Raw genomic sequence first — 16388 nt, 5'->3', positions numbered from 1 at the left:
ATTAATGGTCAGATTCATACATTATATATTATTAATGATATACCCACCATACTTGTAATATCAATTATTGTAATACCACAACAATATCGGGAAAAGCAACCGTAGTACCTCCTTAAATATGGACTACCTCTAGATTAACAGATAATCCTTGAAAGTTATGTATATGGTCAAATAAAAATAATTCAAGGTATAGTGGTATATTTCTGTTGGTAGGTCATCGGTCGATGTTCAAAGTTATAATAATAATATATATATTATATATGTTGGACTAACGTGGACTTGATTGATTTACATTACAGGACTTCTTTATGAAACTTAGAACATTAATTATGGATTGACTCATCATAGGAAGTCATAATTGCTTGAAATTTACTGGTATTTCATGAACAAATTCAATTCGGTATATACTTATTTCTCGACGAATCATATGCATCGCAATCAAATATGCAATGGAGTCCATCTTCAATGCAATCAGCATAACACATTCAACAAATTCGGTTTACAGTTATAACTTCTTTAAATCTAATATTACATCGAAAGGGCAGTTCATACAATCTCAACAAACATATATAAATTTTCATCATTCTCTGATATTGATATTTGTAACATCATATTCAAGAGTGGATGAGAGGTGAATGTTTTATAAATACCGTATTCGACGTAATAAGAGCCCAGGGCGCTCTCAAAACTAGAAATAGGGGGCTCTTAATTGAATATTATTTTGGTGTAGTTGAAAGATAAATTTCGTGATTTATGCTGACAGCCTGAAATGTTTATGTACGACAAATATATGTTTCCAGAATTTAATTGCCAATAATAAAGGGTGCATATAACACACGAGTGCGTATTATACGCGAATTGGGGTCGGAAGGGGTGCTAATTGGGATTTTTCACTAGCCAATTTATTAGCAAATCTCGCCGTGGGCGCTTATTAAAGCGGGTTGCTTATTACGTCGAATACGGTACATGTTCTGGGGTCTGTAAGAGCGATCAGTGGGACCTGATCAGTCATTACCTGTGCACCTATTCCTACCCGTCTTTGAAAGTAACACCGTTATATCAACGCAGGTTTTGTGTACTGAGCCAGAAAACCGCTTACAAGTCACGCACGACAACATGTTTGTTTATGTTTATTTGTAACCGTTTTGCCAGCCCCCTCGCCCCCATATGTGGCCTTTGTAGGATGAAACAGCGAGCTAACTTGATCATTCAACCACTGAAACGCCATTATCACTGGATTTGTAATTTCTTTTGAGTGACGAGTATGGTTTCAGGAATATTAGGAGTATGGTTTCAGCAATAGGAGTATGGTTTCAGCAATAGGAGTGTGGTTTCAGCAATAGGAGTATGGTTTCAGCAATAGGAGTGTGGTTTCAGCAATAGGAGTATGGTTTCAGCAATAGGAGTATGGTTTCAGCAATGGGAGTATGGTTTCAGCAATAGGAGTATGGTTTCAGCAATAGGAGTGTGGTTTCAGCAATAGGAGTATGGTTTCAGCAATAGGAGTATGGTTTCAGCAATAGGAGTATGGTTTCAGCAAAAGGTGTATAGTTTCAGCAATAGGAGTATGGTTTCAGCAATAGGAGTATGGTTTCAGCAATAGGAGTATGGTTTCGGCAATAGGAGTATGGTTTCAGCAATAGGAGTTTGGTTTCAGCAATAGGGGTATGGTTTCAGCAATAGGAGTATGGTTTCAGCAATAGGGATATGGTTTCAGCAATAGGAGTATGGTTTCAGCAATAGGAGTATGGTTTCAGCAATAGGAGTATGGTTTCAGCAATAGGTGTATGGTTTCAGCAATAGGAGTATGGTTTCAGCAATGTGCTCGAATCACGACTGGGGAAACACAGGCTCCACACATTGTTCCTATATGGTTATGGAACTAGAGCGAACGCTTTAGCCCCTGGACCGCCTGTCCCTTGCGATAATATTGGATGAGAAACAACAGGGACATCCCCGACAGGGTTATCGGCTTAAATTAGATGTTGCAAAGGTCGCGAAATGAATCCTTCATTATTCATAATTAAGCTAAGATTGTTGAATGAAGTTATGTGCTTTCATTAGTGAAAATAACTAATTTCTCAAAAGGAAATGTCCTTACGTGATTGGAGGTTAATGTTGTGTTATGTTATTGGAGATGAAAGTTGTGTTATGTTATTGGGGTGAATGTTGTGTTATGTGATAGGAGGTGAATGCTGTGGTATGTTATTGGAAGTGAAAGTTGTGTGTTATGTTATTTGGGTGAATGTTGTGTTATGTGATAGGAGGTGAAAGTTTGTGTTATGTTATTGGAGGTGAATGTTGTGTTATGTTATTGAGGTGAACGTTGTGTTATGTGATAGGATGTTAATGTTGTGTTATGTGATAAAAGGTGAATTTTGTGTTATGTTATTGAGGTGAATTTTATGACAAGCGAACCCTTCAATCACTGAGCTACCTCACCGCGGGTATGTCTTCATCAACATGTCGTAGATCATACACCGAACCACGCCCCTTCCACACTGTCGCAAATGATTTGGTTTGTTTGTTTATTTGTTTATCCAACGCCACACTCCTCGCCATTCCAGCCTGACGTCGACGGCGTGTAAATAATTGAGTCTGGATCAGACAACCCAGTGAGGGATGTATATTGAGCAACGACACGCTAATATCTGAAACCACCTAACCATACAGTCTCCTCTTACTTGTTACCTTTCTAACCAGGAAAACCGGAGTTTCAAATAAAGTCTTTTTCTTGAAATGTCAGCCACATACCCGTAGTGTAAGAGTTTTCTAATCCTTCAGGTTTCCTTCGTTCGTTTGTTATTTAACGCCGCACTCAGAAATATACCAGCTATATGACAGCGGTCTGTAAAAAATAGAGTCCTGACCAGACAATCCAGTGATTGATATCATGAGCATCGATCCGAGCAATTGGCATGCATACAGCGAGTCTGACCACCCGATCCCGTTAGTTGCCTTTTACGACAAGCATAGTCGCCTTTTACAGCAAGAATGGGTTGCTGAAGACCGCGTCTTCACGGGTCTTCACGGGTCAACAGGTTTCGTCTGACAGGTGATGGAATGTCGTTTTCATATCTGCAGTGGGCATACCGAGAACAAAAGTTGTTTTGTTGATTGACAGCAGAAAAAAACTATCAAGACGTCACGCAAAGGAATTGCAAGCTACAAAACTATTTAAGACGTACAAGAGCAATCAATCATAAAAAACCCGTGTCTGTTTTGGAAATAGAAATGTTTTTAACCAGTAATGGTTCTATTTTCACTCGCACGTGAAGGTTTGATTTGACTCATCATGTTTCTATTACCTTTGCGCCTGAAGCGCTGTTAATGAAAGTGCTGCACTGGGCTTTTGTTCCACGAGCGATCTTAGTGCTGCGAGTGTCGTAAGTCTGTGTATGGGATTGACGACCATCTTAGCACTAAGATCGCTTTGAGGTGCTGGCTCCTGGTTTGCGTTGGATATTGGAAAGAGTTTAACTGTTTTTACAGCGTATATATATTTTAGGTTTTGTGCTGTTTCGGCATTTACTGACGCTCCATCGGTGGGTGCGTCCAAGTGACCAAAGGACTCACTAATTTACCCACTCACTCACTCACGTCCACGTGATCAAAGGACTCACTCACTCACTCAACCTCCCAAACACCACCCACCCACCACCCACTCACTTCAAGAAAGGTCGGGTAACCTAGTTGTTAAAGCGATCGCTCTCTCAGTCACTCACTCAACCTGCCTCCCACCACTCACTCACTCACTCACTGTTTTGTTGACATGTTTTGCTTAAATTCTGAGGGCTTAAGACAACTGTGTCGGGACGCTCAGGGCCATGCAGTGCACTCCTCATGTGCATCCCGGATATACATTTGCGCATGCGTGACAAACACCTCGGTTCTGTCGGCAGTGTACGATTTTCATCCACAAACGCCAAATGTCACAAATTAGCCTTATACAAACGCTACAGGTAAACCGGACAACCTAGCGCACCCGATATGCGTCCACACTAAGACAGGTGAATCTAATTCCAGAAACTTGTTTAAACAACACACGATTCGTAGACCGTATTTTCTTCCAATCGGGATCCACTTAACACGCACAACACGGCAATTCCATCCAATCAAAACACAGGTTCTAATTCACTCCTAATCGCCTTGGTTTACTATGTAAAACTTTGTGTACTTTCTACTGTAGCAAACACAAGAAGTCCAATTAAACAAGTGATTACACACGACAGACGTACTTTGTATTCGCACACTCCTATATATTTGTACTGCGGTCTCGTCCATCACGTTTCTCTCAATGGTTACACGGAGTCTGACGTCCCAGGCCACGTGACGTAGTGCCCGTGAACAATAGAGGGCGTTGGTATAGCATCACGTTTAAATCCAGCACTACACACGAAAAAAGGTTACTTTAAAGAAATCCGCAGAGCGATCATTATTGCTCATCCGGACATTACACCTTGAAAGTCTCGTGGAGGATACACGTGCCCATATTCTCCGTACATGATGTCGGGTGTTACAGCGACGGCAGCGGTGCTGTGCATGTTGGCGGCGGTGTGTGTTGGTCAAAACGACTTTCGAGATTGGTTTTCGGCAATTCCCGGAAATTGTACCCATTTTACCTTATCCATCGGCTCTTTCCGCCGAGATTTCCCGTGTCCAAATGAACGGGTGTTCTCTCCAGTTTCAAAGACGTGCGTCGACCAAGACGATATCAGGAACACACAGTGTCCTATAGGTGAGTGTTGGAGAATGTGTTTATAAAGCTTATTCTTCGTGCTCCCCTCTATCACTTTGCGGGGCGGTGGGGTAGCCTAGTGGTTAAAGCGTTCGCTCGTCACGCCGAAGACACGGGTTCGATTCCCGACATGGGTAATGTGTGAAGACCATTTCCGCCGTGATATTGCTGGAATACTAGTATTGCTAAAAGCGGCGTAAAACCATATTTACTAACTCACTATAATATTGCAAAGATATTGCTAAAAGCGGCGTAAACAGATACTCACTCACCGATTTATTCACGAGGAGTTCGAAATAAGTTCTGCACAAACAAATAACTTTGAAAACGTTCACAACGTGAAAATGAAGGAGTGTCCTAGAATACGTTCTAAACTTATTTACAATAATTTAATTTTGATTAAAATATCAACGTCTTTTTCAGTTATTTACAAAACATGTATGTAAATGTATAGTTCCAGCCTGTATGTATTATTTTCTTTTTTCTTCAACATTCACATATGGAATTCTTGAAGTTCATTTAATATTACTTTTACACTGTTTTTTACGACATCCATGATTATGAAATTGGTACAACGTACGACAGGAGCTTTTAACGGCTTTATGTGGTGAGTTTGGAAGCCAGTTATAAATAAAGGCGAAAGTCAAAGTTCTTGTATAGTATGATGGCACAAACAGCTTCATAGATATGCCTAAGGAAGTTAGAGCTAGGCTCGGAAACAATCTTTTTTTCCGAGCTGAAATCCTTAAAAATAGCTATGGCCCCCCCGATAAAGATATTTAAAAAACAAATAATTGAATATTTTTTAGAACGTGAGCAACACCACCCGTGATAGAATTGGAGAGTGAGTGAGTTGGGTTTAACGTCAGTTTGGTAATATGACCGCGTGTCAGCTTGATACGGGAAAGCTCGAAGTGATGCAGGTCTCAGACGTTTACCACTTCGGTGAAACCCACGAGCACGGTTATTGTGTTGACAAACTTAGAAACATAATCAGGGCGAACCAGGACTCGACCCACGATCGTAGGTTTCTGGTACTCCCACTTAAGTTAAACCCATGAGATTGAGCTGGTCAAACACCGCTCTTACATACCAGCAATATACCAGCAATATACCAAGAACATACCGGCAATATACCAAGAACATACCAGCAATATACCAAGAACATACCAGCAATATACCATGAACAAACCAGCAATATACCAAGAACAAACCAGCAATATACCAAGAACATACCAAGAACATACCAGCAATATTCCAGCAACATTCGGGGGCACGGGTGGCCCAGTCGTCTAAGGCGCCGCGATTCGCTGTGCAGAGATGCGTCCCTTGGGCACGCCAGAAACCTATGAGTGTGGGTTCGAATCCCTGTTCGCCCCGATTATGTTTCAATGTTTGTCAGCACCATACCCGTGCTCGTGGGTTTCACCGAAGTGGTAAACGTCTGAGACCTGCATCACTTCGGGCTTTCCTCCCACATTAAGCTGACACACCGTGATATAACTGGAATACTGTTAAAAGCGGCGTTAAACCCAACTCACTCACTCCAGCAACATACCATCAACACACCAGCAATATCACACCAGGGACACCAGAAATGGTCTTCACACATGGTACCAATGCAGGGTATCGAATCCTGGTGTTCCTGGTTGATAGCCCAGTGGTTAAAGTATTCGTTCGTCGCCCCGAAAACCTGAGTTTAATTCCCAACGTACGCGTGAAACCAATTTCGGTCGTCTCCCCGTTGTGAGATTGCTGGAATATTGCTAAAAGCAGCGTAAAACCATCCTCGGTCACTCACCGGCTTTTCGCCGTGGCTTTGAAACTAAAATTGTGTCAACAGTATTTCTCGATTGACTGTGAAGTTTTTTCACCTAAAGGTTACATTTTAGGTCTCGTCGCTTTCTCCTGAAACATTCCAGACGCTGACACGCTTTACAGCAACTACAGGTTGACATGTCTACGTCATCTTTACATTCGTGTCAGCCGCGTCGTTTCCAACACTCATCTAAATCCGTCTGCCAAGCGTCACCAGCATAGCGTTGAACCCACCCTCTTGACAGGGGATAGACGGTCTACTCTGCACTTGATCTTTGCTGGGTTCAATCAAACGGCGACTCTCCCATGCGCGACCCTTCGCTAGAAACATGTGAGTCTGTTGATGACGAAGGAAGTCATTTTCATGCAAACAGACGCACCATCGATCGAGACGTGTGACGATCCGGGTAGAGAATAGGTACATAAGTGGTGATTATGATTGTCGTAAGAGGCGACTAATAGGCTTGCTGACTTGGTTGATGCATTTCATCGTATCCCAATTGCGTAGATCGATGCTCATGATGTCAATCACTGGATGGTCTGGCCCATACTCGATTATTACAGACCCGTCATATAGCTGGAATATTGCTGAGTTCAGCTTTAAACAACAAACAAACAAACATCATCGATCGACCGGGTTGTGCAAAAAAAGCTCGCTAATAGCATTCACATTTAGCATATACGTATCACTTACGTTTGTACAAAAAACAACATGAAACGTGCTGTTGCATTAAATTCACTAACTTTAACAAATACAAGTTAAAATTTTTATAAGTCAACATCGGCGAGTGCTAGAATGTTAGTTAAAGTGGGTCACAACTGTTTACGTAACGTTACAACGGCTCAGTTAGCTATTTTAAAGTTTTCGAACATGAACAAGTTGATGTCTGACATGCATACCACCACTGGAGTGAGTGAGTATGTTTTACCCCGCTTTTAGCAATATTCCAGCAATATCACGGCGGGGGACACCAGAAATGGGTTTCACACATTGTATCGAATCGAACCCGGGTCTTCGGCGTGACGAGCGAACACTTTAACCACTAGGCTACCCCAACCCTCACCACCACTGGATGATGGATGGATGGATGGATGGATGGATATGCGGGAATATATACAAAGTTCTTTACTAGTTTTCGGAATCAGAATCCAGAATTATGCGACGTCTCATTCCATATCAGCACGTGGATGGTACACTGAAAGAACGAACGAATGAAAAGAAGTCCTGGCGTCCAATTAAAAGCCGAGTTTTTTAACCTGTACAATCGTGAAGTATTGTTTCCCCATCCATCGGCTGAATTACGGGATACTTGGAGTTAATCTTTACACGACAATGAATACTTTTTCAGATATTTTGTTTTATATTGGAGGAGAACCCACGTGACTCAATTTAGACCATCAGTTGGCGGAACTCACGGGAACCGGTATGGTTCTGACAAACCAAAAACCATAATCAGAGCCAATATGAGATTCGAGCCGACGATCATTCGATTCTTGCACGTCTAAGGGACGCAACTCGTGCCCCCTCATGGCCTTAGAAAAAGGCGACATGGCACACATCGTGTATACACTCAATGTTTAACATATAATCATCGAACATTTAGAAGACGTGATTTTGGTTTGGAATCAATGTTTCAATCACGTGGCTTAATGTGAGAGAAGTCTACAGTGATGCAGGTAAATTAATAAAAACGACAAAACCCTTTCCACATTCATAAGAAACCTCTGCCGAAAGCAGATTCGATTGTACGATACCGACTATATCATAAGCATGTGTTAATGAATCACAATCAAATAGTGACGATACCAGGTGATCGTATCCTATTTTTGGCACCCGTCACAAACACATACAAAGGCAAGTCAGTTGTTCACCTGGGTGGTGAGGCGAGGTGAGGTGAAATGGGGTTTAACGTCGCGTCGAAGATTATTGCACTTATATAGCGACGTGCATGCACGACGCTGTGTGTGTGTGTGGCTGCTTGTACTAGTCCGGACTGATGCTGATTTATAGTGCTAGCTCACTGAGATACCATGCCGCAGTTTAACATGAATGCCCCACCCAGACACAGTATACTCACTCCGAGCCGACCAGTCCTTGTTTTAGCCCTTAAATGCCGAGCGCCAGACATGGTAACAACAAGTACCATCTTTTAACGTCTTTTGGTATGACGCGGCTTGGGATCGAACCCCGGACCTTCCGCTCTCCGGGCGGACGCTCTACCATTATACCACGGAGGCGGTCTGTTCACCTGGGAAAATACCGGAACATATGGTACAAGTAAAAACCGGGATTTGTAGCGGATGCGTCGAATTTGAAAACGTCATGGACACGTCTACCATAAAACGTTTTGAAAGCTTTACTGAGGCCTTGTGTGTTGTAACCTTGACCAAACAACCTCTGAGCAAGAAATCCCTTTGAAATCTTGGAAGAAAGAGCATGCTCAATTGTATCTTAAAAGTTGTGAAATGTGGACACCAAGGGCTGGAACTGCAGGAATATTGCTCTACGTGAAGGGAAAGTTGACTATTGGACAATCTCATTAAAATCAGATCTAAGTTCTCGCTACGGCTAAACAAAGATCTGAGGACATCCCATTACGGGTCACGTCAGACCGACCTTGCGCGAACTTTCACCGACCAATGGAATGGCCAATCAGAAGGCAGCTTTCTTGTGCTTAATTTCACTAATTTCAAATTGGCGACTACGCTTCGAAACATATTTGACAAATTCTCGATTACAAACTTGAAACCTGAACAAAAGAACATTCTGGAATGGCTAATAGATGGTTTAGATCGTATGGATTCACTCGTTCAACTCGTAACTATCGTTCGGAATACCCCGTGTTAAAGTTTTCGAGGTTGCATGATTAGAAATCACATTCCGACTGTCACTTTCATAATCTGGTAAGCGACGCTCTGATTGCTCGGATGAAAGGTCGTTCTGACGTGACCCCTAATGGGATGTCTTCAGATCTTTGTTTAGCGATAGCGAGAACTAAGGTCCGATTTTAATAAGATTGACTATTGGAAAGTTGAAGTCATCGCTCTTATCATACAGTTTTGTGGATCAAAGATCTAAATATGAAACAAATGAGGCAGTTTGATGGTTATTGAACGATATCAGATCATCGCAAAACCTGATAAAAGTTAAACTTCTTGGCCAAATTACTTTGTTTTTACTTTGCCAATCCGTGCTGAAATGCCGATTCATATGCATAAAGAAACAGATCATCGAGAAGCGGGGTACAATGTGTACCAGTGGGGATGCCTACTTCTTGCCTAAATGTATTCCCCCAAAGTTTACATGGATGTTATCAGTGAGGAAGTTCATCATTTCACAAAAGCCGCAGGGATCAAGGAATGAAGCTTATCATGCGGGAAAGCATCTTCCCGAGCCAAGAGAGTTAACTGACTTTAAAAGTCCAGCTCCACCCTTGCCGAACTAGGCTTGAATTACTGGGCTCGACCGTTGCGCCCCCAGTGGCTATTACCAATTATGTCCCTTCTTAGCCTCTCCTATGGACCAATCAGATTCCACCTCTCGTATCACTTGCGTTTGCTTCACACAAAAAGGTTGCGCCCAGTCAGGACGATCTGATCGATAATCAAGATCTATATTGTGATAAAACGGGTCTTACATCGCGAAATGCATCAAATCACGTGAGCACCTTGATTAAAAACATGAACGGATTTGGAAAATGTCTGCTGACAACGAATTGGCGATGCACATGCTTTGCAAATCCTGAAATCGATCGAAATCTGCACGACAGTTTACGAACCGGATTTCGATTTCGGTGCGCGATTTTGATTGAACTATGCACAGACTCGTCAGTCCAGACAAAACGTAACTCCATAATACCAGCCTAGTTCGGCAAGGGTGGAAACTGGACTTTTATAGTCAGTTAACTCCTTTGCCTCGGGAAGATAGTGGGAAAGTGGTGTACAAAGTTGAAAAATCAAATGTCTTGACAGAAATGAACTTGTTTCTTTTCTGAGATTGTAAAAAGTCAATTTATCCTTTGAGTTTTTGAGAATCCATATGGTATCAATTCCACTTATCTCAATTATTTTCTGTGAATAAAAAGAAAGTCCTTCCTTGATTGTGTTAAGGACTATGGTTGAGACTGGGAATTGGTGGTACACGTGCTGGACAAAGCAATTTATGTCTCTCTGTACGGATGTTTATGGAGCTTTGGAATCCAGTACAAAAGAGGAATGGACATGTTGAGGTTTTGGAATCAAGCCAAATGTTGATAGTACTGATGCGTGGTTTTGGCAGATTTCTTCCTCAAAAAAGAAACTGGCCTTATATGTGGCATTATTTGATATATCACCCCCTGATTATGTTTGTAAGTGTGTTGGCAATACATCCGTGCTCGTGGTTTCACCAAAGTGGTAAACGTCTTGGACCATATCTGGACCACGTTGTGGGTAAGTCGTCTGAGGCTCTGGAATTTGCTATGCAGAGTTGCGTCCCTTGGGCATGCGAGAAACCTGTAATCGCGGGTTCGCCCTGATTATGTTTCAATGTTTGTCAGCACCATACCCGTGCTCGTGGGTTTCACCGAAGTGGTAATCGTCTAAGACCTGTATCACTTCGGGCTTTCCTCCCACATTAAGCTGACACGCTGTGATATAACTGGAATACTGTTCAAAGCGGCGTTAAACCCAATTCACTCGCAATATTGAATGCTGCTTGACAAGTTCAACAGGAATATAATTCACTGCTCCCATCTTCTATTTTCAACCTGTCGTAAATTCACCAGTTGGTTTGTTGAAGGCAAAGCTTTCTTTATTCCTCTACCATCTGACTGGACTACAAGTTTATTGCATGAGCGTTGGGGTAGTCTGGTGGTTAAAGCGTTCGCTCGTCACTATTACATAATCATGATCTATATTCTTACAGTGCAGACTGACTCTGACATCATCCGTCTGTGTGAGAGATGTCGGGCCGAGAGAAACGGACGTGCGTGCCTCTTTGCCTCCCCAACCAACTGTGCCACCTACATCAACTGCTCCAAGACTGTGGACGACGACATCTACGACAACATGCCGGCGTATGCTGGGGAGTGTGAATACCCAAGCTATTTTAACGGCGTCACTGGGGAATGTGATGACTTCACCCGCGTGTCCTGTGGTGGCAAGCAGGAACCCAGAGAACCATGTGAGTTGGGGGGGGGGGGGGGGGGGGGGGGTCTCTCATGTCAACACCCTCCACACTGATCACACACCCGTCACATGGGGGGGGGGGGGGGGGGGGGAAGTAGGGAAGGACGGGTGAGGGATTACTTTCCGGGTAAGCTCAGGTGACTATATTTCGGCTATGTTTAACAGCATGTGCAGCGTACGTACATTTCCAGACCGAACCGAAAGAAAACACTAGCAGATGTAGTATTTAAAGGTCTATTGACCAAGTTCACTGCTAAATATAACCGCTCGCAGTCACCTGAATGCCGATTCTTACCCGAATTGTACCAACGTGATCAAAACTCAATGATGAGTTTATTGCTATCAAAAAGAATATGTTTTGAAAATTGCCATTTTTGTCATTACTAAAATTACTGTATTCCTTATCTTCATCACTTCAACATCGCGATATTTCGTGATTCTGTTTCAAGTGGCGAGGACTATATTACAGCGTCCACCGTCAGTATTACAATTGTTGAAAGCAAGTTTACCATTAAATTGTAGTAACTGTTGTTCATAGGGGTGGAAACCGCCTCCGTGGTCTAGAAGTAGAGCGTCCGCCCGGAGAGCGGGAGGTCCGGGGTTCGATCCCCGACCGCGTCATACCAAAAGACGTTAAAAGATGGTACTTGTTGTTACCCTGTCTGACGCTCGGCATTAAAGGGCTAAAACAAGGACTGGTCGGCTCGAAGTCAGTATACTGTGTCTGAGTGGGGTATCTATGTTGAACTGCGGCATGATATCACAGTGTGCTAGCACTATAAATCGACATCAGTCCGGACTAGTACAAGCAGCCCACAGGTGAAACCCACAGGTGCTGTCAAACCTAGAAACATAATCGGGGCGAACCGGGATTCGAACCCACAATCATAGGTTTCTGGCGTGCCCAAGGGACGTAACTCTGCACAGAGAATCGCGGTGCCTTAGACGACTGGGCCGCCATTGCTCCCCTGTTCTGAATGAAGATGTGAACATTTTTATGGAAACGTGACACTTCTTAAACCTTTCTCGCCTTTACGTTCTACCAACGTCTCAATGCCAAACATCTTCTCCGTTGACTTCCACATGCATGGCTTCTGAAACAAGGGGAAATTGTGGATAAAGCGAATTGTAAACTACTTTCAACAGCCATCGGTATTTTTTTCATATCATTATGGGCGCGGGCAGTCCAGTCGCCTGAGGCGCCTCAGTTCGTGACTAATACCCCGTTCATATGCACAGCATTTACTAACGTTATTTTAAAAGTAATTTTACACACGTGTAACTATACATACGTGCGTATATGTAAATTTACTATGTGTTCATATGAAAAGCATCTAAGGTGTGTTAATAAAGTATGTAAATTGTGTAAGGCACACATATTCGTCAGTCTGTTCACTACTTTCAACACAAAACAGGTTGTTTTCCAATCAAAGTTGAATGAGAAGAGAGTTACTTCACCGAAAAAATTCGCGTGAAGCAACATGTGATTAATTTAATTTGTACACAAAGTTTTGACTCCTTGAAACCAAAAGAAAACACCTTCCGCTAATTAACTCTGTATATTCGCATAAAAGTTGGCAACTGTTGACAATTTGTTTGGTGTTGGCAAAAGAACAGATATTAATTAGGTCACCCTCTTACGTTGACATAAACGTTCACATTGCAACATATACACACGGCCTCGGCCCCTGCGGGGCCTCTGCTCCATTATTTTGAAGGAATGGAGAGTTACTCAGACATTCCCCTCGACGTTAAGTTTTGTTGTCTCAGCTTCCACCTGACTGGACAATATTGAAGGTTAGGTGGGGTAGTCTTGTGGTTAAAGCGTTCGCTTGTCACACCAAAGGACCAGGTTCGATATTCACATTAGTACAATATCTGAAGCCCAATTTATGGTGTCCCCTGCCGAGATATTGCTGGAATATTAATTAAAGCGACGTTAAACCATACTCACTCTCTCACTATTTTGCATTGCAGGCCAGTATGCGCGGAACCTCTGTGGACGGAGTGCGCACTGCAAGCCCTGTGTGTATCGCTACGCCAGCTGCGCCGACAAGCCGGACGGTGTCCAGCCGTGGGAGGGACGGAGCTGGACCCCATACTTCGCCGAATGCAAGAATCAGAGGACATTGTATTCTGGCTCATGCGCGTCCAGTAGGTCCGGTCAACCACGCATCTTCAGCGTGGAGACGAACAGATGTGACGATTTGGCCCAAATCCCAAGACAATATGGCGGGCTGAATGAAGGAAAATAGTAAGCTCCACCTAGCGACGAGAACTATTTGAGATCAGTGACCGTTGTGAATATAACGTTTTTGTGTATTGCAACGTGTATATTATTTTCCTCTCTATTACATATTCTCTAATGTGTCTCCCTTGCCATGAAATTATCGAACTAGTCAATAATGTAAAAAAAACAAATTGTTAAAACTGGAGTGAATTAGTGGAGAGATTATTCACCGATGAACTAAAAGTGAATGTGTTAATCGGTCATAAACTATTTAGTGGCGATACATTATAACAAACAGATTGCACTACGAGACCACTTGAGTTCGAATTTACTGAGCCCTTCACACATTCAGACCGCCTTCTTTTGCAAGTGGTCGCTTAATAAAGATAAACAATAATCAAAGGCGTGAGATAAACAAAATATATTTATCAAAATATTTCATACCGTGTGACGCTTTAAAAGACAATTGGGAGATGTGGTAGACTTGTGTCTAAAGTGTCACACAGAAGGACCGAATTCGATTCCCCACCTTGCTACAGTTGTGAAACCCAACCCAGACCTTAATATGGATAAGCTGTCGCTTAGCGGCGTAAAACCAAACTCACTCACTTTCACAGTTTTCGTTTTAGCTTAGTTCATCAGATTAATTATTTAAGTAATAAAACATAGATGTATGTGACGTTATTTATATAATAATTATCTGAACCTATGTTTGTGATTTCATCTGCATAATCTTACCAATACGTACCACATGCACGAAACAGCCTGACAGTTTATGTCCTCTGGCGACAGCATGATTTGCACGTGCACTACATGCTTCTCGTGCAGTGTCTTTTCAATCTGCCTTTCCTTCCGTTTCAAGGTTGTTTTTGCTGTCATGGTGTTTATGTCAAGTTTCTTGAAAATGTTCAATTGCGGCATAATGTGATAAAACACACTTTTGTGAATGACTTGCATAATATACGGCATGTGTAAATATACTTACAGTAACAATTCCAAGTAAGAAGTCAAACTGTTTGTTATACTGACAGTGAGTTGATGTCATGCAATACCCTCAACAGTGGTGCCTAAATTTGTTGACTACTCTATTTGTTGATCTTTCACGGAATCCATGTTAAGAAGCACGCACCAAAACGTACAGTTTTCTAATATTTTGCACACTTTTGCACAATAAAAAATGCAATGTATTGGTTTGCCTTGCTGAAATAAAGCGGAGAGATTCATCACGTGTTGTTTTCATTTTGCCGCGGCCGTTAAATTACACGAGGAGCATTGGACGCTTGGCCCATTTTTGAAGCGTATTGGTGCTGTTGTAGAATGGTGGTTAAGGCGTTGGCTTTTCATGCCTAATGCCCTGTTAACATGCACAACATTTACTCACGTAGTTAATTTTGCACCTGTGTAACTGTACATACGTGTGTATATGTAAATGTACTATGCTTTTGTTTGTTTGTTTGTTTGTTGTTTAACGCCGCACTCAGCAATATTACAGCTATATGACGGCGGTCTGTAAAATAATCGAGTCTGGTCAAGACAGTCCAGTGATTGACATCATGAGCATCGATCCCCGCAATTGGAATCGATGACATGTATCAACCAAGTCAGCGAGCCTGACCACCCGATCCTGTTAGTCACCTTTGAAGGACAAGCATAGACTCCTTGAAACCAAAAGAAAACAGTCTGCCCAGCTCTGGATATCCGCATAAATGTTTTTTTATTGCTGTACACTGAATAGAATACAGAACTGTTGACAATTCGCATGGTGTTGGCAAATCAACAGATATTATAATTAGATCATCCTCTGACGTTGGCATAAACATTCACATGACAACATAATACATACAGACAAATTTACATTTACTGTTGCACCTGCTTCAGACACGATGTAAATCTGCTCCTGGTGTAAATATACACACATGAGTAAACGCGTTCACATGAGAAGTATACTCACACAGCAAATATACACACATGTGTATAGAGGTGCATGTGCATGGGAATATTGCTAAAAGCGGCGTAAAACCAAACTCACTTATACCTCGTTCACATGCACAACATTTACTAACGTAAGTAATTTTGCACAGGTGTAACCATACATACTTGCGTATATGTAAATTTACTGTGCGTTCACATGAAAAGCATCTAAGATGTGTAAATATAGTTATTTGTGTAAGGTACACATATACGTCAGTCTGTTCACGACTTTCAACACAAAACAGATTGTTTTCCAATCAAAGTTGAATGAGAAGAGAGTTACTTCACCGAAAATTTTCGCATAAAGCAACATGTGTTTGATTTAGTTTGTACACATAGTTTTGACTCCTTGAAACCAAAAGAAAACACCGTCCGCTCAACTCTGTATATTCGCATAAAAGTTTGCAACTGTTGACAATTTGTTTGGTGTTGGCAAAAGAACAGATATTAATTAGATCACCC

At 42.1% G+C, this 16388-nt stretch overlaps 1 protein-coding gene across 1 annotated transcript; it reads left to right on the top strand.

The window, feature by feature from the left end:
- The first annotated feature begins 4321 nt into the window (after positions 1–4321).
- Positions 4322–15178, top strand: LOC124146558. The gene is made up of 3 exons (XM_046516899.2): positions 4322–4738; positions 11463–11720; positions 13703–15178. Exons 1-3 carry the CDS (start codon positions 4504–4506, stop codon positions 13978–13980), a joined length of 771 nt encoding a protein of 256 aa, XP_046372855.1. The 5' UTR covers positions 4322–4503; the 3' UTR covers positions 13981–15178.
- The last annotated feature ends 1210 nt before the right edge of the window (positions 15179–16388 follow it).

The sequence above is a fragment of the Haliotis rufescens genome, unplaced genomic scaffold (assembly GCF_023055435.1).
Source record: "Haliotis rufescens isolate VD_foot unplaced genomic scaffold, xgHalRufe1.0.p SCAF_23, whole genome shotgun sequence".
In the NCBI taxonomy this organism is placed as follows: domain Eukaryota; kingdom Metazoa; phylum Mollusca; class Gastropoda; order Lepetellida; family Haliotidae; genus Haliotis; species Haliotis rufescens.
This window is presented reverse-complemented; position numbering and strand designations above follow the sequence as displayed.

Excerpts from the sequence above, each read along its gene's own strand:
- LOC124146558 (XM_046516899.2), top strand. The coding sequence starts at position 4,504 with ATGATGTCGGGTGTTACAGCGACGGCAGCGGTGCTGTGCATGTTGGCG. Across the intron at positions 4,739-11,462 it reads GAACACACAGTGTCCTATAG|TGCAGACTGACTCTGACATC; the intron begins GTGAGTGTTGGA and ends ATATTCTTACAG. Across the intron at positions 11,721-13,702 it reads GCAGGAACCCAGAGAACCAT|GCCAGTATGCGCGGAACCTC; the intron begins GTGAGTTGGGGG and ends TTTGCATTGCAG.